Here is a 26,996-nt window from a genome sequence, read left to right as displayed (position 1 = left end):
GTGTTGGCGACAGCCACTCAATGTTAGTGGTAGCTGTTTAACAGTCTGATGGCCTTGAGATAGAAGCTGTTTTTCAGTCTCTCGGTCCCAGCTTTGATGCACCTGTACTGACCTCGCCTTCTGGATGATAGCGGGGTGAACAGGCAGTGGCTCGGGTGGTTGATGTCCTTGATGATCTTTATGGCCTTCCTGTGACATCGGGTGGTGTAGGTGTCCTGGAGGGCAGGTAGTTTGCCCCCGGTGATGCGTTGTGCAGACCTCACTACCCTCTGGAGAGCCTTACGGTTGAGGGCGGAGCAGTTGCCGTACCAGGCGGTGATACAGCCCGCCAGGATGCTCTCGATTGTGCATCTGTAGAAGTTTGTGAGTGCTTTTGGTGACAAGCCAAATTTCTTCAGCCTCCTAAGGTTGAAGAGGCGCTGCTGCGCCTTCTTCACAATGCTGTCTGTGTGAGTGGACCAATTCAGTTTGTCTGTGATGTGTATGCCGAGGAACTTAAAACTTGCTACCCTCTCCACTACTGTTCCATCGATGTGGATAGGGGGGTGTTCCCTCTGCTGTTTCCTGTTAAGTTAAGGCAATAAATAAGCCATGGTGGCGAAGTACAATTACAATACAGCAATTAAACACTGGAATGGTAGATGTGCAGAAGATGAATGTGCAAGTAGAGATACTGGGGTGCAAAGGAGCAAGATAAATAAATACAGTATGGGGATGAGGTAGTTGGATGGGCTATATTACAGATGAGCTATGTACAGGTGCAGTGATCTGTGAGCTGCTCTGACAGCTGGTGCTTAAAGCTAGTGAGGGAGATATGAGTCTCCAGCTTCAGTGATTTTTGCAGTTCGTTCCAGTCATTGGCAGCAGAGAACTGGAAGGAAAGGCGGCCAAAGGAGGAATTTGCTTTGGGGGTGACCAGTGAGATATACCTGCTGGAGCACGTGCTACGAGTGGGTGCTGCTATGGTGACCAGTGAGCTGAGATAAGGCAGGGCTTTACCTAACAGAGACTTGTAGATGACCTGGAGCCAGTGGGTTTGGCGATGAGTATGAAGCGATGGCCAGCCAACGAGAGAGTACAGGTCGCAGTGGTGGGTGGTATATGGGGCTTTGGTGACAAAATGGATGGCACTGTGATAGACTGCATCCAATTTGTTCAGTAGAGTGTTGGAGGCTATTTTATAAATGACATTGCCGAAGTCGAGGGTCGGTAGGATGGTCAGTTTTACGAGGGTATGTTTGGCAGCATGAGTGAAGGATGCTTTGTTGCGAAATAGGATTTCATTTTGGATTGGAGATGCTTAATGTGAGTCTGGAAGGAGAGTTTACAGTCTAACCAGACACCTAGGTATTTGTAGTTGTCCACATATTCTAAGTCAGAACCGTCCAGAGTAGTGATGCTGGACGGGCGGGCAGGTGCGGACAGCGATCGGTTGAAGAGCATGCATTTAGTTTTACTTGCATTTAAGAGCAGTTGGAGGCCACGAAAGGAGTGTTGTATGGCATTGAAGCTCATCTGGGGGTTTAGTTAACACAGTGTCCAAAGAAGGGCCAGAAGTATACAGAATGGTGTCATTGAGTTTTTTTGAGGTAGTACATGTACATGAATGTATAGTTAAAGTGACTATGCATATATGATAAACAGAGAGTAGCAACAGCGTAAAAAGAGGGTTTGGGGGGGCACACAATGCAAACAGTCTGGGTAGCCATTTGATTACCTGTTCAGGAGTCTTATGGCTGTGTCAATTGTGTGTGTCAATTTCATGTCCCAACTCCGCAAGGGTGATCCGAAGGTTTTTATACCTAAGGGCCTTGCAACAGGTGTTCTTCCAATACCATGGCCTCAGTCTATATCCGAGGAGGCTGGTGGGAGGAGCTGTTTGATGTGTTTGATTCCGTTCCATTCATTTCATTCCAGCCAGTACAATTTGAGCCCGCTCCTCCCATCAGCTTCCACTATATCTGGTCACACCACTCTTCTATCCACATTCATTCTCCTCATATGAGAACTCACCCTTCAAAGAATCATATTTGCAAAATATGCGTTCTTGACTAAATATGAATGATTTTGTGATTTATTTTATTTGAGGTTAAATATCATCATGGTGTATTCTTCTGTTTGCTTAAAGGCGTTACATGGCCATTAGGACGTCTGCATTGGCCATGCAGCATTTATGGTGATACAGCCTCTGCAGAAGTCAGGGCATTCTTGGGCTTCACCAAGCAGCGCAGAGCAGTTGTGAAGGAAGTTTTCAAGGAAGTGAGTTTGTGTTTATACAGGACCTCTCGCCCCCACCTACCATTAACCAATCATGTCAATGCGGAGCTATACAGAGCCCTCCGCATTTGTTATACAATTTGAGAGGGGTAGAGATGCGGTAGAGTTCAATTTGGTCTCTGCGTGCCTCTAGAGGCTCCGCGATTGCGCGACTCCATACTCCTCTTATGATACCAACTTTACACGTGTTGACATCCGTGGACATTGACATTAACATTCTTTTATTCTTAAAAAATGAAAACAATATTAAGGCCACAGGTAATGAAACAACTTTATTTATTGAATCTTCCAGTAGAGACTTGATATTCATGGAATAAAACTGCTTTCTGGGAGTACTACTCAGCAAAAACAGCGCAAAGAAAAAAACAAAACAAAAAAATAAAAAAAAAGACAAGAGGCAACAATCTGTGAAAGTGCAGATAACAAGAAACATCAAGAAAACATATTCAAAACAATACAAAAATCAATACAACTTGTAATAGCGGATGGGGTTTTCTAAGCCTACAATAATTGAAAGACAAAAACAGTCTGCATTTTTTTTTAAATGATCAAATCATGTATTAGGGCCATCAGTAACTTACTCACCAGTGAAATGACATTTTTTTTTTTCGGTCAACAAGTTCTGAAGGATGCCATTGTTTTACGTGTCATAATATCCATAAACCCTAGCGGTCAAACAGAGAAATGGTTCCAATCGTTATTCTGCCATTCATTTTTCCCATTGGGGATTTTAGAAACACTTCAAATGAGGGCTGTGTTTCATGAAGGCTTACCTTGGCGTGACGTTTTGACAACCGTGTAAATCTCTCTAGGACAAGGTGACTTAGTAATATATTCACCTGTATTTACCACCCAAAACTGAAATGCTAATTAGCTGCTAATGTGGCTATCATAAAGAACTACAAATGCCATGATGATCTGGATGAGCCTGCCGAATCGAGGCAAAGGTAAGAATCTCTGGATTAACTATCTAATGTTAGCTAAATGTAGTAATGAATAAATTGGTTACATTTCTTTAAATGAACAATTCTGTTAACTGTCTTGTGCAAGTTCTAAATTGACAATAACTGTTAGCAAAGGCATCAGCTAGTGATGACCTGCAGGAGCTTGAAAGGATTTGTAGTTTTGCATGATGTCTACTTTGATGTTAATTAGCATTTTCAAATCTGAGAGTAAATAGCATAATATACTGATAAAAGTCACCTTGTCCATGAGCGATTTACATGGTTATCAAAAATGTCACGCCAGGGTAAGCTTCAAAACACAGTCCTTATTTGAAGTGTTTCTAAAATCCCCTATGGGAAAAATGATTGGAACCATTTCCCTGTTTGACCACTAGGTTTTATGGGTATTATGACACCTCCACTGTGGGGCTCTATGTGACTCTACAATTGATTATTTTCTTTTTTTGCTGTACCATGCACAGCTAGGGTCAAACTGAACTATCATACGCTTGTGCCCGTCTCTGTCTCTGTCTCGTGTCATTCTTCAGTCACTACCTAAACAAGCCAAACGGTGATTTGCTACACTAAACCAAACTACGCGTTTGCAAAACTGACTGCACAGCACTTTGCTCTAATGTTGAGTATGCCTAAAACACGATTCAAGTCGTTAAGTTCAGTTGTAACACGGGTGTAACACAAGAGAAATATTTATTTATGTACAATTTTTTTAATCTTATGTCCTGTGAGCACAATCCCACAATGCCCACCTCACTCTCCCGCCCCGCTCCTACGGATGCCCTCTCCTGATTTCTCCTCATGACAGGGTTTGTAAATAATCTAAAGGGATTTTATGTAGGGGTCTTTTTCTTCAACTCTTTTTATTTGCCAAAACCTAAAAAAAACAAAAAAATGTAGGGTTCTGGAGAGACATTTGTATTTACTGACCTCAGTATCTTCCTACGTTCTAAATATGTTCATAAGAAACATAATATTTCTACATTTTTTCATCCATATTGGTTGTCTTCCAATCCTTCCAATTCTGTACACATTTTTCGTTGTAGCAACACATGAAACTGGCTTTATGGGTTTCCAATGTTAACCCAAAAAACAGGGGAAGGGGAAAGAAAGAGGGAAAAACTGCCAGAACAAGATCAGGGACCCATATTCACATATTAGAGTGCTGATCTATGTTCAGGTCCCCCCAGTCCATATACATTTATTCATTCTGATCTAAAAGGCCAAACTGATCCTCATTCAGACTCTTTCTGAATATGGGCCCCATATGAGGAGGATACTTTGCGTAATGCTAAATTGATGATTAATTTATAATGATTCGAGTCTGATTGATAATTATTACAGTTGGTCACAAAGATCAAGTATCTTCCAGATGCTTCTATCTCGCCCCCCCCCCCACACGTCCCAGTCTGCAATGTGCCCAATTTCAGACATAATCCCTCAAGTACAAACCCACCAGGGTTGGGGTCAATTCCATTTCAATTCAGTCAATACAGTAAATAAACTGAATTTCCAATTTTAATTTAGATTCTCTTAAAATTCCAGTTTACTTCCTGAATTGACTGTTTTAAATTAGAATTGACCCCCAACCTGAAACCCACCCATCCCACTGGAACCTAAATGCTGGGTTTGGACAGCCCTGGGGCCTGGGGAAAGTTTTATCTAGGACACGGAGGAGATGGGGTTGTGGGGGGAGCCCATCTGGGTTAGCACCTTGTCCAGCCACTGCAGAGGACCGTGCAGGTGGATCTCAATCCAGCAGGGGGTGCTGGTCACGTCCTGGCGGTGGTACTCTGCACCCCAGCCCTGGGAGAGCAAGAGGAAGAGAGATATTCTCTTTAGGGACAGGTATTATCATCATGGCTCTTTCTCAATCGCATTTCCTTTATTCTTTGAATTTCCTCGTCTTCATCTCATGACCCCATTATTCATTCTGAACCATTTAACATTATATTCTCTATATTATGGGATGTATGTCTATGACGGTTACCTTGACGAAGCTCATGCGGATGGTGCACATCTTGGTCAGCTCGTAGACAGCCTCAAACCCGTGGTTGACGGACTGGGCCAGCAGCTCAGCAAACTCCTGGTTGTTAAAGATCTTGAGGCTGCAGCCGCTGGGGATCTTACAGACGGTGGTGGGGTGGAAGCCATGGTGGTAGTTACAGTTCCGACTCTGGACGAAGATGCTGCTGTCACTCAGACATTCAGCATACACTTCACCTCCCACATAGTACAGGTGGACTCCTGGGGAGAGGGGAAGAGAGGGTTACATGGGACTAGAATGGAGTAGAGTACAGTAGATTAGAATGGAATATTCTTGCCTTTGGCAACTTGCTTGGATTCTTAATTGATCCATTAAAATGCTGATTGGACAGCACCACTCCTATTTAGCCACAGCCCATAACACACTGTATCTGAGCAGCTTACCGATCGCTGCAGCTGTACATAGCCCATCTGTAAATAGCCCATCCAATCTACTTACCTCATCCCCATATTGTTTTTATTTACTTTTTTGCTGTTTTGCACACCAGCATTTCTACTTGCACATCATCATCTGCACATCTATCATTCCAGTGTTAATTTACTAAATTGTAATCACTTTGCTACTATGGCCTATTTATTGCCTTACCTCCTTACTCCATTTGCACACACTGTATATAGATTTTTCTATTGTGTTATTGACTGTATGCTTGTTTATTCCATGTGTAACTCTGTGTTGTTGTTTGGTCGCACTGCTTTGCTTTATCTTGGCCAGGTCGCCGTTGTAAATGAGAACTTGTTCTCAACTAGCCTACCTGGTTAAATAAAGGTTCAATTAAAAAAATAAACACTGACACTAACAATTGAACCAGTCCTGTGGACAGTGTGTCCATGGCCTTATATTTGGGATAATATAAGTGTTCCCTTCCATGGCCATTTTTACCTTTGCCAATGTGTCGCCGGGTGTTCTCTATGGTTGAGTTGCGGTTTACGTTGGAGAGGAGGCCCAGGCAGAAACGGTTGCGGTTGTTGGACGGGTCGGTGAAGCCGTCGACCAGGACGCTGGTAGAGTTGGCCTGGAACGCCTCGCCCACCCGGTTGTTCAACTCGTAGTACACTATAGAGCACCAGTGTTTAGGTTCCTCGTAGGCCACCGGCTGAACATCTGTACAGGATGTCAAACACACACAGAAAGGGTGAGATGTGTGTATGATCAAACACACACACTCAGGCACACACACACACACACACACAGACACACACACACACACACACACACACACACACACACACACACACACACACACACACACACACACACACACACACACACACACACACACACACACACACACACACACACACAGTGAGACATTTAAGCACACACGCACGCACATGCAGATTGACTGGAGGGGCTCATGATAATCAAGCCTTCTGTTCTGATAAAGTTCAAGTCTGTCTGTCTAGTCTGACTTTGAGCTGCAGTCTGATATAGCAGATGTTCATCTTTCAACTCCTTCTTCTTTTACTAGGATTAGAGAAAAAAAATGTGATTTGTATGTTGATGACAAAATGTGGGAAAGGTGTATGAAATGTGTGGTATGTGACGTTTAAGTCTGAGTTCACACAGAGAGCTATAGGTCATGTTTGCATACAACAGAAACAGAAAATCAATGCTGACAAATCCATCCAACCCCAGTAGACTGACTGTGGTCAGTCTGGACAGGGCCAGTCTTGATCAAATACTGTCCACTGACTGCGGGCAGTCTAGTCTGGTCTGGGATCGGTATTTATTGAGTCAAGCAGTCAGTCAATAGACCAAGCCGGTGCCCGCCTGGTGCCGTCTCTCTCTGCCCGGTATCTTGGGTGAGCTTTATGCCAGCTGGCCCCCTCTCTCTAAGGGACGGAGGGAGAGTTTATCCAAGCGGCATACTCCTCCCTAACTTCCTCTGCTGAGAGTAGCGGCCATCAGGTGTATTTGGTCTATGCTTTTCCTAGATCCATCGGCCCGGCCCACAATGGAAACGGCCCGGACCTCTAGAACACCACACAGGATGCAGCTTGGGGAAGGACAGAAAATTCCCCAATCACCACTTCCAGGGAGTATTTCTCCACACCCATTGCAATATCCATCTGTGTGGGTGGGGATACTACTGTGACTGGATGTGTAACAATTATATAGGGAGATTGGTGAGGAGATTTCAATACTGGTTTTAGCGAGCGTAAAACAGTTTGTACAATTCTGCCCAATACCTTGGCTGCTGAAAGTATCCACAGACTGTGTACTGTAGACACTTCAAAATTGATTCAACTTCAAAAATCAAACCCCTTTGACACATTATATTTTGCCATGTAAACAGCCTGCATGACTGGTGGCATACATTACTTTTGCGTATGGACTGGCTGTTCAGATGTGTGATGTGTAGGAATGCCAGATCTCCACAGCAACTAACGATTGACTGAACCACAGTTGAGGTAGGTGGTAGCAAACAAGGGTTCTCAACAAGGTTTTTTTTTTTTTTTTGGAAACAGATATAAAAGTTGGATGTAATTAGTGAGGCCAATTCTTAACGAGCTTTCAGTTAATTACCACCGGCAGAGATGATGTCAGCCAGAAGCTTTTAAAGGCCTCGTAAAAACTGCTCTGAGACCATACTTAATTGGCAGACTCTCTGATCTTTCCTCTGGGTTGCATGTATAGACTGACGCGTTTGTGTTCATCATACTAAAATCTAAAACCTAATGCCTCAAAATGGTGCGAGATACTCTGCTTTTCTGAACATGGATACGCATTCATGTTATTTTCCCATTTACCCTGCATTAATGATCATATAAAATTCCCTTTTAATTCTCTTTTAATTGAATATATGAAGGAAATTGTTTTTTAGCTAATCTTTTCCAAGCAATTTCGAAGGTCATCACATGAATCACCCCTTATTTTAACAGAGGGATAAAGCACCTAGATCCGTTTTTCTTATTAGCTTCACAGCATGCATGAGAACTTTAATGAACACTGCCACAAACCCCAACAACCACGACTACTTTTCAAGTGTTATTTTCAACTACATAGCCTATTAAAACTGAGTTTGATTCACCACGACAAATAAAAAGCAGAGTGTGTCATGGTTGTGTACTTGTACCCAGAAAACCACTTGCACCTGTAGTACGAGCTGGTGGGGCGCTGACAGCTCTAAGAGGGAGATGTCACAGCTGATTACCTGGCCTGTTGCTGATCTCCAGGGGCAACGCGGGGACCATCAGGTTGGTGTCCATGGGCTGAGGGCAGTCCTGAGTCATCCGCTCCTCTGGGGGCAAGTAGGCTGGAGGGGGGGTCTCTGGAGGAGGGCAGAGAGAGGGGTGAGAAGGGGTTTAAACCAGAGAGAAAGAAGTCTTCCAACTGTCACTGTATACTGAACATTGACTTACCAGCTTTATCTGTTTTGGAGCCTTTGGTTTAGTCCAACATGCTGACAAAAACACCTTTACCTACACCAGAGTTTCCCAAAGTCCCCGGGACCCCAAGGGGTGTACGTTTTGGGTTTTGCCCTAACACTACACAGCTGATTCCAATAGCCAACAGGCTTTGATCATTTGAATCAGCTGTGTAGGGTTAGGGCAAAAACTAAAACGTGCACTCATTGGAGTCCCGAGGACCGAGTTTGGGAAATGCTGACCTACACAGTACAGCTACCTGAATATTCCTGTCATACGTCCTTTACTTACTGTCATCAACAACAGTCTATTGCTGTTTAGCCTATTCCATTGTTTATATTGAATCAGCCATTTGCCAAACACACACATATACACTGAGTGTCCAAAACATTATGAACACCTGCTCTTTCCATGACACAGACTGACCAGGTGAATCCAGGTGAAAGCTATGACCCCTTATTGATATCACTTGTTAAAGCCACTTCAGTCAGTGTAGATGAAGGAGAGGAGACGGGTCAATAAGGAATGTTTAAGCATGGAGACAATTGAGACATGGATTGTGTATGTGTACCATTCAGAGGGTGAATGGGCAAGGCAAAAGATTGAAGTGCCTTTGAACGGGGTATGGTAGTAGGTGCCAGGCGCACCGGTTTGTGTGTCAAGATCTGCAACGCTGCTGGGTTTTCAAGCTCAACAGTTTCCCGTGTGTATCAAGAATGACCCACCACCCAAAGGACATTCAGCCAACTTGACACAACTGTGGGAAGCATTGGAGTCAACATGGGCCAGCATCCCTGTGGAACGCTTTTGACACCTTGTAGAGTCCATGCCCCAACCAGTTGAGGCTGTTCTGATGGAAAGGGTCTGCAACTCAATATTAGGAAGGTGTTCATAATGTTTTGTACACAGTGTAGATACCCAAGAGGGTGATGGCATAATTCAATTCATTGTTACCACACTAACCGTTATAAAAGTTATTAGTGAATTGTACCTGGCATCTGACCTGGCGGCTCACCTGGCATCTGAAATGGGCTGCCTGGGTCAGAGCTGGTGGGGGAGTGGGGGAAGGTTGCACTGCTACCACTACCAGGGGAGCCGGGGTAGCTGTTCCCCCCAGGGGAGTGTGTCTGTGTCTGGGGGAAGTTCATCTGGGTGTTCGCCTGGGAGAAGGACTCTGGGAAGGTGGCGTTCTGGGGCATGTGGGGCTCGTTCTGGTGCAGAGGGTTGCGGAAGCGTGGTAGCATGCTGTGTTTGGCATTGAACTCGCTATTCCGCGGGACCAAAACCGGGGGCAGCACTGAGACAGAAGGGAAGGAGAGAGGACATCAGGATCATGTTCAGTTGGCATGAAACCGAAGAAAACAGACAGAAACATGGAGGGACAACCTGGACTTGCCCAATAAGAAATACATTTTGATTTCTGCTGTTAAATGTTTTCTGTTGTGTACTCTAATGAACACGACCCAAGGTTAGTTACAGGAGCAGTTTCTGTATCGCTATACAGCTTTGAATGGTAAGTTATGGCCTGATTCTGCACAAAATGGCTACAGGGTCTGTTGCACCATTGCATAGATAGACACTATATAACACATTCATAATAGGTGAGGCCAGTTCACGTTTCAAATGAAAGGCACATCCAAATACACTCTGCTCTATAATCAATATTCCAATCATTAAATATTCTAGTCTTTACAACTCTCAGCAGACCTATTATTATTCCCCATTTAGTTTCATTGAGATGTTCAGAGCCTTTTTAGTTGAAAACCTGCTATGATGCAAAGGCTGACCCTGCTAGCAAGGGTATTGTGGGTAGCGAGGGTAGGGGGTTAGCCCTCTCTTTGTGCCCCTAAGCCCCATGAGTCCAGTTAGCGCGCGCACACACACACACACACACACACACACACACACACACACACACACACACACACACACACACACACACACACACACACACACACACACACACACACACACACACACACACAGAGCCAGGAAGGACAGAGTACTTTAATTATAGCATCATAAAATGCCTCTCTCTTTCTCTCTTTCCCTCCTCCCTCTCTCTCTATTCGCTGTGCACATTTGCAGATGCCCCTGCATTTTTGGAATTGCAGCTTGCAGCGTGTTGGTTTAGCCAGCAGTATTTGGCCTCTGTACCAGACATCCTGTTCAGAGAAAACATCTCTGAGGTGAGTGAGTCCATTTATGAAGAATCTATCACATGGAGAAAAATATGATTGTGGCTAGATGGTGATGTGAAGACCATTCAGAGGTATGAGATCAGATATAAACCACTAGAGATCTGTTCCACGAATATCCACAAATAGGTATTAAATATATCATTAAATAATACTGAAACTAAGAGTTTTGTCAATGGAGGCAGATAGGCTAGCGGTTAAGAGCGTTGGGCATTTCGCTACACTCACATTAACATCTGCTAACCATGTGTATGTGACAAATAACATTTGATTTGATTTGATTTGATTTGGGCTAGTAATCTGAAAAGTCGCTGGTTCAAAGCTCCAAGCTGGCAAGGTGAAAAATCTGCCGTTCTGCCCTTGAGTTAGTTAAATCCCAACAACAACTGCTCCCCAGGTGCCAATTATGTCCATTAAGGCAGCCCCCCACACCTCTCTGATTGGGTTAAATGCAAAAGACACATATCGGTTGAAATCATTCAGTTGTGCAACTGACTAGGTATCCGCTATCCCAATAAAATGCTACAATGAGAAAGATTACTGGTCAAAAGTTGTGTTTTAAATTCTAATTACAGCATATTCTGTTGACAAATTTAGTTTGAACGTAATTTTTTTCTCCCTATTGAATACTATTGCATAACCAAATCCCAAGGTCGAGTCCGAACCCTGGCTATTGTTCTATATACAACTAGTGTCAGGGCGTTTCATGTTATCTGTTCTATCCTGGTGTTACTGCTTTGGGACTAGCTCTGTCTGTCTGTCTGTGTGTGTGTGTGTGTGTGTGTGTGTGTGTGTGTGTGTGTGTGTGTGTGTGTGTGTGTGTGTGTGTGTGTGTGTGTGTGTGTGTGTGTGTGTGTGTGTGTGATGGGGGAGGTGTGGACGGACAGGTGCTACAGCCCAGTTGTTAAAACAAGTGTGTGAGGCGGGCATCCGCTCCTCCCTCCCATTGTGTGTGGCTTCCTGTCCCCTTCTTCCTCAGAGAAACAACACGTGTGGTGTGTGTGTGTGTGTGTTCCCCGGCCCGACCGGCCGCACAGAGCATGCCAAAAACAAAGCCCTCATTCTCCCCCGGCTGGAATTTCCTGCTACACACACACACACACACACACACACACACACACACACACACACACACACACACACACACACACACACACACACACACACACACACACACACACACACACACACACACTGACACACACTCACCCCCCTTCCTGTAGCACCCTGTGGACAGCTGTTTCTGTCTAGTCAGCTGGGCCTCATCTTTTGCTTAGCAGACAGACAAGCTGAGTTTTCTGAGGCATATCTATAGTGTGTGGTGGTGTTTTGTTTCTCCGGAGTTTCAGTTCAGACAGATTAGAACACCTGGCTGACACGGGGAGGATATGAAAGGGGGGGGGGGAAGGAGAGAACATCTGCAGAAACCATGGGAAGGGGAAAGCCACGAGCAGAGATGAGATAACATACGGCTGATGATAGGGGAGGAACAGGCTGCTGGGGTGGGTATGTTATGGGGTTATGTGTATGGTTCACCATTAATGTTTCATGTTCAAGAGTGATGTGAAGGATCATAGGAAATGTAGGAACTATCAAAACACATTTCGAAAGGGGTCATAAATCAAACATGAAGTAAATGGGGAATTGGGCTGGAAAGATCTAGTGGAGAAACTTTTGATATATTTACACAAAACTGAATTAAAAAGCATATCAACCTTGATGATAATTTTAAATTGACTTTTCACCACAACATTAACACTCTAATGCTATAACCCCCCCCCCCTCACCTGGACTATCCACTCTCTTGTAGTGGTACGGGTTGATGCAGACATCCTTCTGCTTGGAGCCAAACGGGTACTCACAGCACTCCAGAGCCTTGAGCTCATGATGAGACTGCAGGTCAGGCCACCTCCACACCCTACAGTAGATAACATGGGGTAAACCCTTCCTGTGGGACACCTGGAGTCTTCCATCCAGGGAGCGAGGGATGGTGACACAGTTACTGGGCTGACCTGGGCAGCTCAGAGCCCTCTCCAACTCCTCCATTGCTCCCTTCTTCTTCTTCAGTTTCTTCACCAGCGCGTCCACGGCTTTCTCCGCCCATTTTTCCTCTTCGTCTCCTTGTTTCCAGCCGAGGAGGCGCTTGACGGCCGGGCTGGTGAAGGAGAACAGGGAGGTGACGTTCATGGTGACGTTTGTGTCTGTCGCCTCTTGCGACCGTGGCGTTGTCGGGACGCTACACGTGAGTGTGCGGGGTTGGGTTTTACAATGGAGAGAGTCCACTTGGTGAGGGAAAAAGTTGGAGGTTAGAAGCTGCTGTTGTATTTTTTTAGGTGCCACTGAGATGGCTGGGTAGTCCTCAGTCTTCAAAGCTTCAGGACAGAACTTCTGAACAGGACACCTAGGAGGAAGATGGAGATTAAACCAATGCTAACGAAATCCATAACACTTCTAACATAGACAAACAGAGTTCAACAGATTCCCTTCAAGTGGACAGTTGAAGGAAGAGATATCAGTGTTTCCACTAATCTTGCCTGGAAAGCAACTAGCGACCCTCCAAAGGAAACGGAGTGATTCTCTCTATTGGCAGAACAACATTGGCCTGCGAGGAGAGAGGGCCAATGATGTCACTGTGTTATGACTTCTGGGAATTGACAGCAGTGGGGTCACAATGAACACCGTCCCACTACAGTCAGCAGCCATTCTCCAGATAACTTCCTGTACACACGGCCCTGTTACCGTCACATAACCACTCTCAAATGTCACTCAGAGAGACCTCTGTTTCAATATCAACACTAGCAAACTAAGTAGAATGAAGTCATGTATCGGGCATGCATTCTGGGAAGTATGCTAGAAAGGACATTAGATCATAGAACTCTGCCATATCAATTGGGGCAGTTACATACAATTGTCTGCATTATCCAATAACATTCATTATCCAAATGATTTAGTTGAATAAGAAAATACACATAAAACATCAATTTAGTTAGACCAACAAAGCAGAATTGTTGAGGTAGGATTTGGCCGCACTTGAAAGGAACAGAACTTTATTGACTACACTGGGTTTTTATATTATCAAAAGAATGTTCTATAAAACACTCAGCAACAAACAGCTTTAAGTGCAGGAATCAGCTAGCGACATCCAGGCCAATAAAAGATGAAATGCATGGTGAAAATCAGGACAAATGTGTCCCATTCACTGAGGTCCCCTGACACCAATTCACCAGGAGAAACAAGCCCACTCTCTCCTTCTGGAGGGGAAATAAGAGACCAGGGACTCAATAGTTCATATTCCTTTTGTGGAATTCAGCAGTGGTGGAAGCAAGTAGCATTTTGGTTGAGGATAGTATAGCCTACCCACAGGTACCCACATAAATCTCAGATTTATTGTGCATCCATTTCATTGTAAACATTATATACTGTATCTATCCACCACAACAAAAATACACACATACACAAGTACGCACACACACGTATCATATTTTTACACCCACTGAGTCAGGTACTGCTACTATTCCTACTACTACTACTATTACCACTGCTACTGCTACTACTAATACTACTGCTACTATTACTACTGCTGCTGCTACTATTACTACTACTATTCCTACTACTACTACTATTACTACTGCTGCTGCTACTACTACTACTACTACTATTACCACTGCTACTGCTACTACTAATACTACTAATACTATTACTACTGCTGCTGCTACTATTACTACTACTATTCCTACTACTACTACTATTACTACTGCTGCTGCTACTATTACTACTGCCACTACTATTATTACTACTACTACTAGTACTACTGCTGCTGCTACTACTACTACTATAACTACTGCTACTACTACTACTGCTACTATTATTACTGCTGCTACTACTGCTGCTGCTACTGCTGCTGCTGCTAATACTGCTACTACTGCTACTTCTACTACTACTACTGCAACTATTATTACTGCTACAATTACTACTACTACTGCTAATACTATGATTACAGCTGCTACTACTACTACTGCAACTATTATTACTGCTACAATTACTACTACTACTGCTACTACTGCTATTAATACTGCTGCTACTACCACTATTGCTGCTACTTCTACTACTACTACTATTACTGCTACTATTAATACTAATACTATTACCACTGCTACTGCTATTACTACTACTAATAGTACTACTACTTCTGCTACTATTACTAATACTACTACTACTATTACTACTACTTCTACTATTGCCACTACTGCTGCTACTACTACTACTACTGCTACTACTACTATTCCTACTGCTACTATTACTAATACTACTACTAATATTATTACCACTACTACTACTATTAATACTGCTACTAATATTACTACTGCTACTATTACTACTACTGCTACTACTACTACTATTAGTAGTAGTAGCAGTAGTAGTAATAGTAGCAGTAGTATTAGTAGCAGTAGGAATAGTAGTAGCAGCAGTAGTAGTAGTAGTAGTAGTAGCAGCAGTAGTGGTAATAGTAGCAGTAGTAGTAATAGTAATAGTACTACTACTACTACTACTACTACCACTGCTGCTGCTGCTACTACTACTACAACTACTACTGCTACTAATAATATTAATACCACTGCTACTGCTATTACTACTACTACTACTACTATTATTACTGCAAATACTACTAATACTACTGCTGCTACTATTACTACTACTACTACCTCTAATATTACTACTATTGCTGCTACTACTGCTACTATTACTACTACTACTACTACGATTACTGCTGCTACTATTACTACTACTACTACTACGATTACTACTGCTACTATTACTACTACTACTGCTACTACTACGATAACTGCTGCTACTACTACTACTGCTACTAATACTGCTGCTACTACCACTACTGCTACTACTTCTACTACAACTACTACTGCTACTATTTATACTATTACCATTGCTACTGCTTTACTACTACTACTATTACTACTGCTGCTGCTACTATTACTACTAATATTACCGCTACTACTATTACTACTACTACTACTACTACTGCTGCTACTACTACTAATACTACTGCTGCTACAATTACTACTACTATTACTACTGCTGCTGCTACTATTACTACTACTACTATTACTACTGCTACTACTATTACTGCTACTGCTGCTAGTTACTACTATTACCATTACTACTATTACTACTGCTGCTGCTACTATTACTACTGCTACTACTACTACTACTGCTACCATTACTACTACTTCTACTAATATTACTACTGCTACTACTATTATCACTGCTACTACTACTACTACTACTACTAGTACTACTGCTAGTACTACAGACTACTACTACAGACTAACAGGCAGTGATGGTTTCTGTGAGAACAGGTGCAGTGGGTTAGAAGTTTACATATACTCAATTAGTATTATGTAGCATTGCATTTAAATTGTTTAACTTGGGACAAATGTTTCAGGTACTGTAGCCTTCCACAAGCTTCCCACAATAAGTTGGATGAATTTTGGCCCATTCCTCCTGACAGAGCTGGTGTAACTGAGTCAGGTTTGTAGGCCTCCTTGCTCGCACACGCTTTTTCAATTCATCCCACAAATTGTCTATAGGATTGAGGTCAGGGCTTTCTGATGGCCACTCCATTATGTCACAACTTAGAAGTGACCCCAATGACCCCAAGCATAGAACTATGCTTGGGGACATTGTCCATTTGGAAGACCCATTTGCGACCAAGCTTTAACTTCCTGACTGATGTCTTGAGATGTTGCTTCAATATATCCACATAATTTTCCTGACTCATGATGCCATCTATTTTGTGAAGTGCACCAGTCCCACCTGCAGCAAAGCACCCCCACAACATGATGCTACCACCCCCGTGCTTCACGGTTGGGATGGTGTTCTTCGGCTTGCAAGCCTCCCCCTTTTCCCTCCAAACATAACTATGGTCATTATGGCCAAACAGTTATATTTTTGTTTCATCAGACCAGAGAACATTTCTCCAAAAAGTACGATCTTTGTCCCCATGTTCTGTTGCAAACCGTAGCCTGGATTTTTTAATGGCGGTTTTGGAGCAGTGGCTTCTTCCTTGCTGAGCGGAATTTCAGGTTATGTCGATATAGAACTCGTTTTACTGTGGATAGAGATACTTTTCTACCTGTTTCCTCCAGCATCTTCACATGGTTCTTTACTGTTGTTCTGGGATTGATTTGTACTTTTCGCACCAAAGTACGCTCATCTCTAGGAGACACAACGCGTCTCCTTCCTGAGCGGTATGACGGCTGCGTGGTCCCATGGTGTTTATACTTGCGTAGTATTGTTTGTACAGATGAACGTGGTACCTTCAGGCATTTAGAAATTGCTCCCAAGGATGAACCAGACTTGTGAGGTCTACAAAAAAAATTCAGAGGTCTTGGCTGATTTCTTTTCATTTTCCCATGATGTCAAGCAAAGAGGCACTGAGTTTGAAGGTAGGCCTTGAAATACATCCACAGGTACACTTCCAATTGACTCAAATTATGTATATTAGCCTATCAGAAGCTTCTAAAACCATGACACCCTATTCTGTCATTTTCCAAGCTGTTTAAAGGCACAGTCAACTTAGTGTGTATAAACTTCTGACCCACTGCAAATGTGATACAGTGAATTATATGTGAAATAATCTGTCTGTAAACAATTGTTGGAAAAAGTATTGTCATGCACAAAGTAGATGTCCTAACCGACTTGCCAAAACTATAGTTTGTTAACAAGAAATTTGTGGAGTGGTTGAAAAACGAGCTTTAATGACTCCAACCTAAGTGTATGTAAACTTCCGACTTCAACTGTAGCTATGGGATCTTTCTCTCTGTCATCACCACCGCCTGCATAGCAGCGACATCACTTCCAGTTTAGGCCTGCAGGTCTCTCCACAGGTGGAGAGGGAGAACATTCAGAGGACTGAAGAAAAGAGGACAGATGTCTCTCTCTCTCTCTCGACCTCTCCATGGGTGGACAGGGGATGGGAAGGGTTATGATGGGAAAGGGATGGTAAAAACGTTGTCTCAGTGTTGTTATGTGATCTTTACATGACCTTTACATGTATTCTGTATACCAGTGGAGGCTGCTGAGGGGAGGACAGCTCATAATAATAGCTGGAACGGCGCAAGTGGAATGGAATCAAACGCATAGTACCATTCCACTAATTCCACTCCCTCCATTACCACGAGCCCGTTGTCCCAAATTAATGTGCCACCAGCCTCCTGTGCAGTATACATATACAGTACCAGTCAAAAGTTTGGACACCTACTCATTCAAGGGTTTTTCTTTTCTACATTGTAGAATAACAGTGAAGACATCAAAACTATGAAATAACACATAGAATCATGTAGTAACCAAAAAAGTGTTATATTTTAGATTCTTCAAAGTAGCCACGCTTTGCCTCGATGACAGCTTTGCACACTCTTGGCATTCTCTCAACCAGCTTCACCTGGAATGCTTTTCCAACAGTCTTGAAGGAGTTCCCACATATGCTGTTGGCTACTTTTCCTTCACTCTGCGGTCCAACAAATATAAAAAATATAAAAAAACTCAACAGACCATGGACTCATCAGACCAAAGGACAGATGTCCAACGGTCTAATGTCCATTGCTCGTGTTTCTTGGCCCAAGCAGGTCTCTTCTCTCGGAACTTATCCTCTGCAGCAGCGGTAACTCTGGGTCTTCCATTCCTGTGGTGGTCCTCATGAAAGCCAGTTTCATCACAGCGCTTGATGATTTTTGCGACTGCACTTGAAGAAACTTTCAAACTTTCTAGAAATGTTCCAGATTGACTGACCTTCATGTCTTAAAGTATTGATGGATTGTCATTTCTCTTTGCTTATTTGAGCTGTTCTTGCCATTATATGGACTTCGTCTTTTACCAAATAGGGCTATCTTCTGTATACCACCCCTACTTTGTCACAACACACCTGTTAATTGAAATGCATTCCAGGTTCCACCTCATGAAGCTGGTTGAGAGAATACCAAGAGTGTGCACAGCTGTCATCAAGGCCAAGTGTGGCTACTTTGAATAATCTGATTTGTTTAACCTTTTTGGGATAGGGGGCAGCATTTTCACTTTTGGATGAATAGCGTGCCCAGAGTGAACTGCCTCCTACTCTGTCCCAGATGCTAATATATGCATATTAGTATTAGTATTGGATAGAAAACACTCTGAAGTTTCTAAAACTGTTTGAATGATGTCTGTGAGTATAACAGAACTCATATGGCAGGCGAAAACCTGAGAAAAATCCAACCAGGAAGTGGGACATCTGAGGTTTGTAGTTTTTCAAAGCTTGGCCTACCAAATACACATTGAGATATTGATAAAGTTGCACTTCCTACGGCTTCCACTAGATGTCAACCGTCTTTAGAAACTTGAATGAGGATTCTACTATAAAGGAGTGGCTCATGAGACCTATTTGAGTCAGTGGTCTGGCAGAGTGCCTTGGTCTCATGACGCGCGCTCCCGACAGAGTCGGTCAGATAGTCTGTATGACAGTCGGCCAGATAGTCAGTCTGACAGTTAGTCAGTCTGACAGTTAGTCAGTCAGTCAGTCAGTCAGTCACTCAGACAGACAGTCAGTTAGTCGACAGACCATCACACCACATGCTCCAGACTAGAGGTCGACCGATTAATCGGAATGGCCGATTAATTAGGGCCGATTTCAAGTTTTCATAACAATCGGAAATCTGTATTTTTGGGCACCGATTTGTCTTTTCTTTTTTTTTTTTTACCTTTATTTAATCTGTATTTAACTAGGCAAGTCAGTTAGGAACACATTCTTATTTTCAATGACGGCCTAGGAACGGTGGGTTAACTGCCTTGTTCAGGGGCAGAATGACAGATTTTCACCTTGTCAGCTCGAAGGATCCAATCTTGCAAATTTACAGTTAACTAGTCCAACGCAATAACGACCTGCCTCTCTCTCGTTGCACATTCTTTGCGTTTTGCCAGCAGCTCTTCGTTGTGCATCAAGCATTGCGCTGTTTATGACTTCAAGCCTATCAACTCCCGAGATTAGGCTGGTGTAACCGAAGTGAAATGGCTAGCTAGTTAGCGCGCGCTATCTTCAAACGTCACTCGCTCTGAGCCTTGGGGTGGTTGTTTCCCTTGCTCTGCATGGGTAACGATGCTTCGAGGGTGCTGTTGTCGTTGTGTTGCTGGGTCGAGCCCAGAGAGGAGCGAGGAGAGGGACGGAAGCTATACTGTTACACTGGCAATACTAAAGTGCCTATAAGAACATCCAATAGTCAAAGGTATATGAAATACAAATGGTATAGAGAGAAATAGTCATATATATTCTATATTAACTACAACCTAAAACCTCTTACCTTGGAATATTGAAGTCTCATGTTAAAAGGAACCACCAACGTTCATATGTTCTCATGTTCTGAGCAAGGAACTTAAACGTTAGCTTTTTTACATGGCACATATTGCACTTTCACTTTCTTCTCCAACACTTTGTTTTTGCATTATTTAAACCAAATTGAACATGTTTCATTATTTATTTGAGGCTAAATTTAGTGTGTTGATGTATTATATTAAGTTAAAATAAGTGTTCATTCAGTATTGTTGTAATTGTCATTATTACAAATAGATGTTTTTTTTTTTAATCGGGCCAAATTAATCGGTATCGGCTTTTTTGGTCCTCCGATAATCGGTATCGGCGTTGAAAAATCATAATCGGTCGACCGCTACTCCAGACCAGTTGCAAAAAAACAACTCGTAATCCAATTCAGATGGAGGATTCCAGGAAAGTAGAGAGTGATAGACTGTAACAGGAACATCTGGACAGACAGGGCTCTCTACACAGTCACCTACTGTCAACAACATCATACACTTGGATTAGATCTTCTGGATTTCTCCAGTCCAGACCTTACTTGGGTATTTCCAAACCTGAGGAGCTTAAGGGAATAGGTGTGACTTTCGCTCACAGTTAAAAACTGTACGATTTATTTAGCTATTTCAGTCCAAAAAAAAAACAGGACGTTTCTTCTGTCAATTACCATCATTAGAATCTACTAATCTCCAACCTGAGGAGGATCTATAATGTATGACCGATATATGATCAGAGTTTGATCAGCATTACTGTATGAAAAAGGTCAAAATGGGATTGTATTCACGCTTGAAACAGACAATGCTCATATTGGGTTGTCTGTGGACCAGTCAAAATAGAATGGGGCCGGTGTTGTGCCCTACTCTGGACTGTATAGAATGGGGCCGGTGTTGTGTCCTACTCTGGACTGTATAGAATGGGGCCGGTGTTGTGCCCTACTCTGGACTGTATAGAATGGGGCCGGTGTTGTGTCCTACTCTGGACTGTATAGAATGGGGCCGGTGTTGTGCCCTACTCTGGACTGTATAGAATGGGGGCCGGTGTTGTTGTGCCCTACTCTGGACTGTATAGAATGGGGCCGGTGTTGTGTCCTACTCTGGACTGTATAGAATGGGGGCCGGTGTTGTTGTGCCCTACTCTGGACTGTATAGAATGGGGGCCGGTGTTGTGCCCTACTCTGGACTGTATAGAATGGGGGCCGGTGTTGTTGTGCCCTATTCTGGACTGTATAGAATGGGGGCCGGTGTTGTTGTGCCCTACTCTGGACTGTATAGAATGGGGCCGGTGTTGTTGTGCCCTACTCTGGACTGTATAGAATGGGTCCGGTATTGTGCCCTACTCGGGACTGTATAGAATGGGGCCGGTGTTGCGCCCTACTCTGGACTGTATAGAATGGGGCCGGTGTTGTGCCCTACTCTGGACTGTATAGAATGGGTCCGGTGTTGTGCCCTACTCTGGACTGTATAGAATGGGGCCGGTGTTGCGCCCTACTCTGGACTGTATAGAATGGGGCCGGTGTTGTGCCCTACTCTGGACTGTATAGAATGGGGCCGATGTTGCGCCCTACTCTGGACTGTATAGAATGGGGCCGGTGTTGTGCCCTACTCTGGACTGTATAGAATGGGGCTGGTGTTGTTGTGCCCTACTCTGGACTGTATAGAATGGGGCCGGTGTTGTGCCCTACTCTGGACTGTATAGAATGGGGCCGGTGTTGTGCCCTACTCTGGACTGTATAGAATGGGGAGGGTTTAGGCTACTCTGATAAACCTACATTAGCTTTATACAGAATGTTCTGAGAACAGGAGTGGTAAAAATGTAAATGAGAAACCAAAAGTAATGTGATGGGTAAGGTTTCAGTATCACCTTATTAGTCATCAGACACAAAAACTACCAAGCTAGATCACACTTTATCTGATAAATGGTTACCACAAGTCATTATTTGATCACTGGCCGTTGGTTACTACAGGCGACCCCGTAGATCTGTGATAATCTGATATCCGATCCCCCTCCTAAAGGTAAGCCTGACCTACACTTTTCTTTCTTCCCTAAATCACATTAACCTCCCAAACATCTTCCAGCCCAGCAGTCCCCTTCTCTAACCTCTCTTACCCAACACATACTTAGCGTGTGTCCCAAATGGCACCCTATTCCCTACAGAGTGCACATAGTGCTATGGGCCCTATAGGTTGTGTAATATATAGAGAATAGGATGCCATTTGGAATGCAGGGTTACGCCTCTCACACTTGTTGTTTGTGTACAAGTAGGGCCCAATGAAGCATCACACAAATATCTGTAGCGGACAGGTCCCAATCTTATCCGCCCTCTGCCCATTTAAGCTGAAACACGCCACCGTTTACACAAGAGCTCCATAAAAGTTCCCAGGCAGAGCTATCTATCTATCTTCCTTCCTTGCCTGCCATTCATCCAGCCTGTATTGGGTTAGTGCGCTAACTGCCGCTAACGCTAACCCTTTGGTGAGTAGTTAGCATAGCCAGGCAGAATTAATGGGAGTCAGAGGGATCTAATAGGTCAGCCCATGATCACATGTCATTGACAAGGCCTGTTAGCCTGACCTGTGCCGTTCCAAGCCTGCGCTAGCTGCTAGCCACCAATCCCTACCAACCCCATTGATCATTTAGCGCTAGCTGCTTCAGTCAGTGCTGTTAATCAATTTAGGGGCCGGGGCTGTAGGATGAGGAGCCAGTAATGATGCTCTCTGCTCTCTCCCCAGAGACGGGCATTATAAAGAAGTTACATTATTTATCAGCAGGGCCTGGACGGGGCCTCCATTAGCCCCCACTCAATTGAGTCGCTGGCTATGAAGGGAGGAGTGGATGGAGAGAGGAATAAAGAGATGCAGAGAGATAAAGAGGAGAGGAGAGAGGGATGAAGAGAGGTAAAGAGGAGAGGAGAGAGGGATAAAGAGATGGAGAGAGATAACAAATAGAGGAGAGAGGGATGGGAGAGGAGGGTGTGTGTGTGCGTGTGTGTGTGTGTGAGTACGTTCGTGTGTACGTGCATGTGCAAGTGTGTCTGAGAGAGAGAAAAAGAGTGAACAGAGAGACCGAGGGAGGAAAGAGAGAGAGAGAGAGAGAGAGAGAGAGAGAGAGGGGGAAAGAGTGAGGAGAGAGAGAGAGGAACGAGGGAGGAGAGCAAAGGGGGATGCAAATTCTCGTTAATACACACACTGTCTAGCCTCTCGGCGTAAACCTTCCACTTCACACAAGAGTGTTCCCTCTAACTGTCAGCTCAGCAGCCCAACACAAATAGTGACTGTATGGCCTCGTTGTGCTGTCTCCCTCTCACTCTGTGTGGCCTGACCCATCGCCATTGAGGAGGTGTAATGTGTTCATTAATACACAGATAACAATCATCAAGTACCAAAACTGGATATCAAAATTCAATGAATGAGTATCGATTGAATGATCTCCAAAAAGCAGCCGAGAGAATGTGTTTCGACAAGCAAGCCCTCACCAACTAGGCCTACCCACAACACCCAAACAACCATTCCTCCCCAGCCTCTACAGTAGACAGAAATAACCAGACAGACAGACAGGAAGACAGAGAGGTGTTGCCCTTGGTGACTAGACACAGCATTGACCCAGGAGGTCTACACAAATCTAGGGTCAGTTATCACACACGCACACGTGAGCACACACACACATCCACCACACCTCACGTTAGCCACAAACATAACTCACCCACTGTAACCAACACATGGGCTATCAATCAGCTATCCCAACTAGAGGTTGACCGATTAATCGGACTGACCGATTAATTAGGGCCGATTTCACGTTTTCATAACAATCGGAAATCTGTATTTTTGGACACCGATTTGGCCGATTTTTCTTCTACTTTTTTACACCTTTATTTAATCTTTATTTAACTAGGCAAGTCAGTTAAGAACACATTCTTATTGTCAATGACGGCCTAGGAACGGTGGGTTAACTGCCTCGTTCAGGGGCAGAATGACAGATTTTCACCTTGTCAGCTCGAAGGATCCAATCTTGCAACCTTACAGTTAACTAGTCCAACGCAATAACGACCTGCCTCTCTCTCGTTGCACTCCACAAGGAGACTGCCTGTTACGTAAATGCAGTTAGCCAAGGTAAGTTGCTAGCTAGCATTAAACTTATCTTATAAAAAACAATCAATCATAATCACTAGTTAACTACACATGGTTGATAATATTACTAGATATTATCTAGCGTGTCCTGCGTTGCATATAATCTGACTGAATCTGACTGAACAAGTATCTAAGTATCTGACTGAGCGGTGGTAGGCACCAGCAGGCTCGTAAGCATTCATTCAAACAGCACTTTTGTGCGTTTTGCCAGCAGCTCATCGCTGTGCTTCAAGCATTGAGCTGTTTATGACTTCAAGCCTATCAACTCCTGAGATTAGGCTGGTGTAGCCAATGTGAAATGGCTAGCTATTTAGCGGGGTGTGCGCTAATAGCGTTTCAAACGTCACTCGCTCTGAGACTTGGAGTGGTTGTTCCAATGGCTCTTCAAGGGCCGCGGCTTTTGTGGAGCGATGGGTAACGCTGCTTCGAGGGTGGCTGTTGTCGATGTGTTCCTGGTTCGAGCCCAGGGAGGAGCGAGGAGAGGGACGGAAGCTATACTGTTACACTGGCAATACTAAAGTGCCTATAAGAACATCCAATAGTCAAAGGTATATGAAATACAAATAGTATAGAGAGAACTTGTCCTATAATTCCTATAATAACTACAACCTAAAACTTCTTACCTGGGAATATTGATGACTCCTGTTAAAAGGAACCACCAGCTTTCATATGTTCTCATGTTCTGAGCATGGAATTTAAACGTTAGCTTTTTTACATGGCACATATTGCACTTTTACTTTCTTCTCCAACACTTTGTTTTTGCATTATTTAAACCAAATTTAACATGTTTCATTTTATTTGAGGCTAAATTGATTTAATTGATGTATTATATTCATTATGTTAATTCAGTATTGTTGTAATTGTCATTATTACAAATGTAATTATTTTTTAAATCGACCGATTAATTGGTATCGGCGTTGAAAAATCATAATCAGTCTACCTCTAATCCCAACCATCCCAGGCATTTGGGGTAAGTGTTGTATTTGTGGTGGTTGGGATGGTCGGGAGGACACCTCAGGCCAACACATCATGAGGGGTCTGGGATGGGTCGGACATATAGAGAAGGGCTATTCTGAGGATGCCTCTGTCTGAACTGAGAATGATGTTATGGCTGGAATGTGGTTAACTTGTTTATTCCTATAAGGGGGAAATGTCTCTCCAAGTCCACCATGTGCTGTACCAGACTGAATACAAGAGATGTCCACCTATAGATGAACAGAAAAGGAACTGAGAAATGTGCCATTTCCTCCGTATAAGATCTAGGTTAAATGTCTAAGCTAAGACTGGACTCATTTTTACAGTGTTAACTACACAGAAGAATACCTCATTATCTGAGATAATGTTGCATATGAATGATCAATATCACTATCAACACTAGGATTTAGAGATACAGTACACATGTCCCTTTCACTCCTTCTATTATCCTGTCTTTAGCGAACCCAACAGCTATCTGTTATCAGACCATTGCAGAAATATCACATCTTTATAACTATGTAACACAGGCATTGCATCACAATCGTTATATCTATTTAAAAGTGTGAATAAAGCCAAACTGTCAGTCCACCATGTGCCTCACAACAACAACAACAAAAAACAGAAACAAATTGTTCATTTATAATAAAACACAAACCTGAATTTGACAAGAATGCTGCAGGATTCAACAATTGTACTAAATCATGGACAAGGACAAATTCCAGTCCTTTGAGTAATCTGATATGTCATCTTCAATGATGTCAGGAGATCTGGCCCTGCTGCTCAGGGTCTCACAGTCACACAGGCTCGCTCTGCATCCATGAGACATGGAACACACACACAATGCACGCAGCACGCACGCACGCACACTAACACATGCATGTGCACGCGCGCGCAAACACACGATGGAAAAGATAGATAGCCTATATTGATTATTTAAAGCAAGTCATTTAGCAATGAGACACAGCTTCCCTCCAGATGGACACTGACGTTGAGATGAAGATCACTGTTAATATCCAATTAAATATCGCAAATCTTGGTTTTGCATCTTGGTTTTGCTGCTACATCCATGATGCATGAACATTAATCAAATAATCTGCATGACATTTACAGATGGAAAGTAAACAAATCACAAATCTGATGTTGATACTATTTCTGAGTACAAGAGGCCTACATCAGTAGCATATTAGATTTAATCACAACAAATACAGATGGACAGACTGATATCAAACATCATACCAACACAATGCATCACAAAGGTTAACCATCAAAGCAGACTGACACATTGAAATACACACATTGTGCACACTATTAATATTTTTTTTACAAGTACGTGTTCCAACTGTAGGATACACGACAATACAATGTTACAAATATGAAATGAATCCCACATTCTACTAACGTTAATTGCCAATCAATCTCTGTTGCCAAATATGATAGACAGAAAAGTTTGAAGCCTCAAAATACACTTTCACTGTCTCTATCCCTTTTAAAAAGTTGCAAATATTATTTTCTTATAAGCAATAGATCTAGTCAACCGAACATACTCATTCCCCCGTGGTTGTTTGTGTTTTGACGGGTGAAAAATAAAGTTTACAGTACCTTATAAACATCTATCAAGCTCGCTCTCAACGCTCCCATACTATACAGCTGCCTGTCTCTGGTCTCCTCGCGCTGGCGTCAGGGAGTCGCAGGGCCG

General features: G+C 43.3%; 1 protein-coding gene across 4 annotated transcripts; it reads right to left on the bottom strand.

Annotated features, from left to right (window-relative positions):
• Positions 1 to 2,532: 2,532 nt before the first annotated feature.
• LOC110497366 (mothers against decapentaplegic homolog 1) lies at positions 2,533 to 26,996 on the bottom strand. Of its 4 annotated transcripts, none has more exons than XM_021573434.2 (7): positions 26,900 to 26,996; positions 12,637 to 13,250; positions 9,643 to 9,948; positions 8,438 to 8,554; positions 6,163 to 6,384; positions 5,227 to 5,483; positions 2,533 to 5,042 (listed from the first exon to the last, which is right to left on the bottom strand). In XM_021573434.2, exons 1-7 carry the CDS (start codon positions 26,908 to 26,910, stop codon positions 4,899 to 4,901), a joined length of 1,671 nt encoding a protein of 556 aa, XP_021429109.1. In that variant the 5' UTR covers positions 26,911 to 26,996; the 3' UTR covers positions 2,533 to 4,898. The 4 variants fall into 4 exon arrangements, with proteins under 4 accessions (XP_021429109.1, XP_036810174.1, XP_021429110.1 ...); XM_036954279.1 differs by having other exon boundaries at positions 9,655 to 9,948; XM_021573435.2 differs by having other exon boundaries at positions 9,667 to 9,948.

This window comes from Oncorhynchus mykiss, chromosome 19 (assembly GCF_013265735.2).
Source record: "Oncorhynchus mykiss isolate Arlee chromosome 19, USDA_OmykA_1.1, whole genome shotgun sequence".
Taxonomy (NCBI): domain Eukaryota; kingdom Metazoa; phylum Chordata; class Actinopteri; order Salmoniformes; family Salmonidae; genus Oncorhynchus; species Oncorhynchus mykiss.
Note: the sequence above shows the minus strand (reverse complement) of the source record. Positions and strands in the feature narration are given on the sequence as shown.

Excerpts from the sequence above, each read along its gene's own strand:
- LOC110497366 (XM_021573434.2), bottom strand. Across the intron at positions 8,555-9,642 it reads GCCGCCAGGTCAGATGCCAG|AGACCCCCCCTCCAGCCTAC; the intron begins GTACAATTCACT and ends GCCCTCCTCCAG. Across the intron at positions 5,043-5,226 it reads TCCGCATGAGCTTCGTCAAG|GGCTGGGGTGCAGAGTACCA; the intron begins GTAACCGTCATA and ends TTGCTCTCCCAG.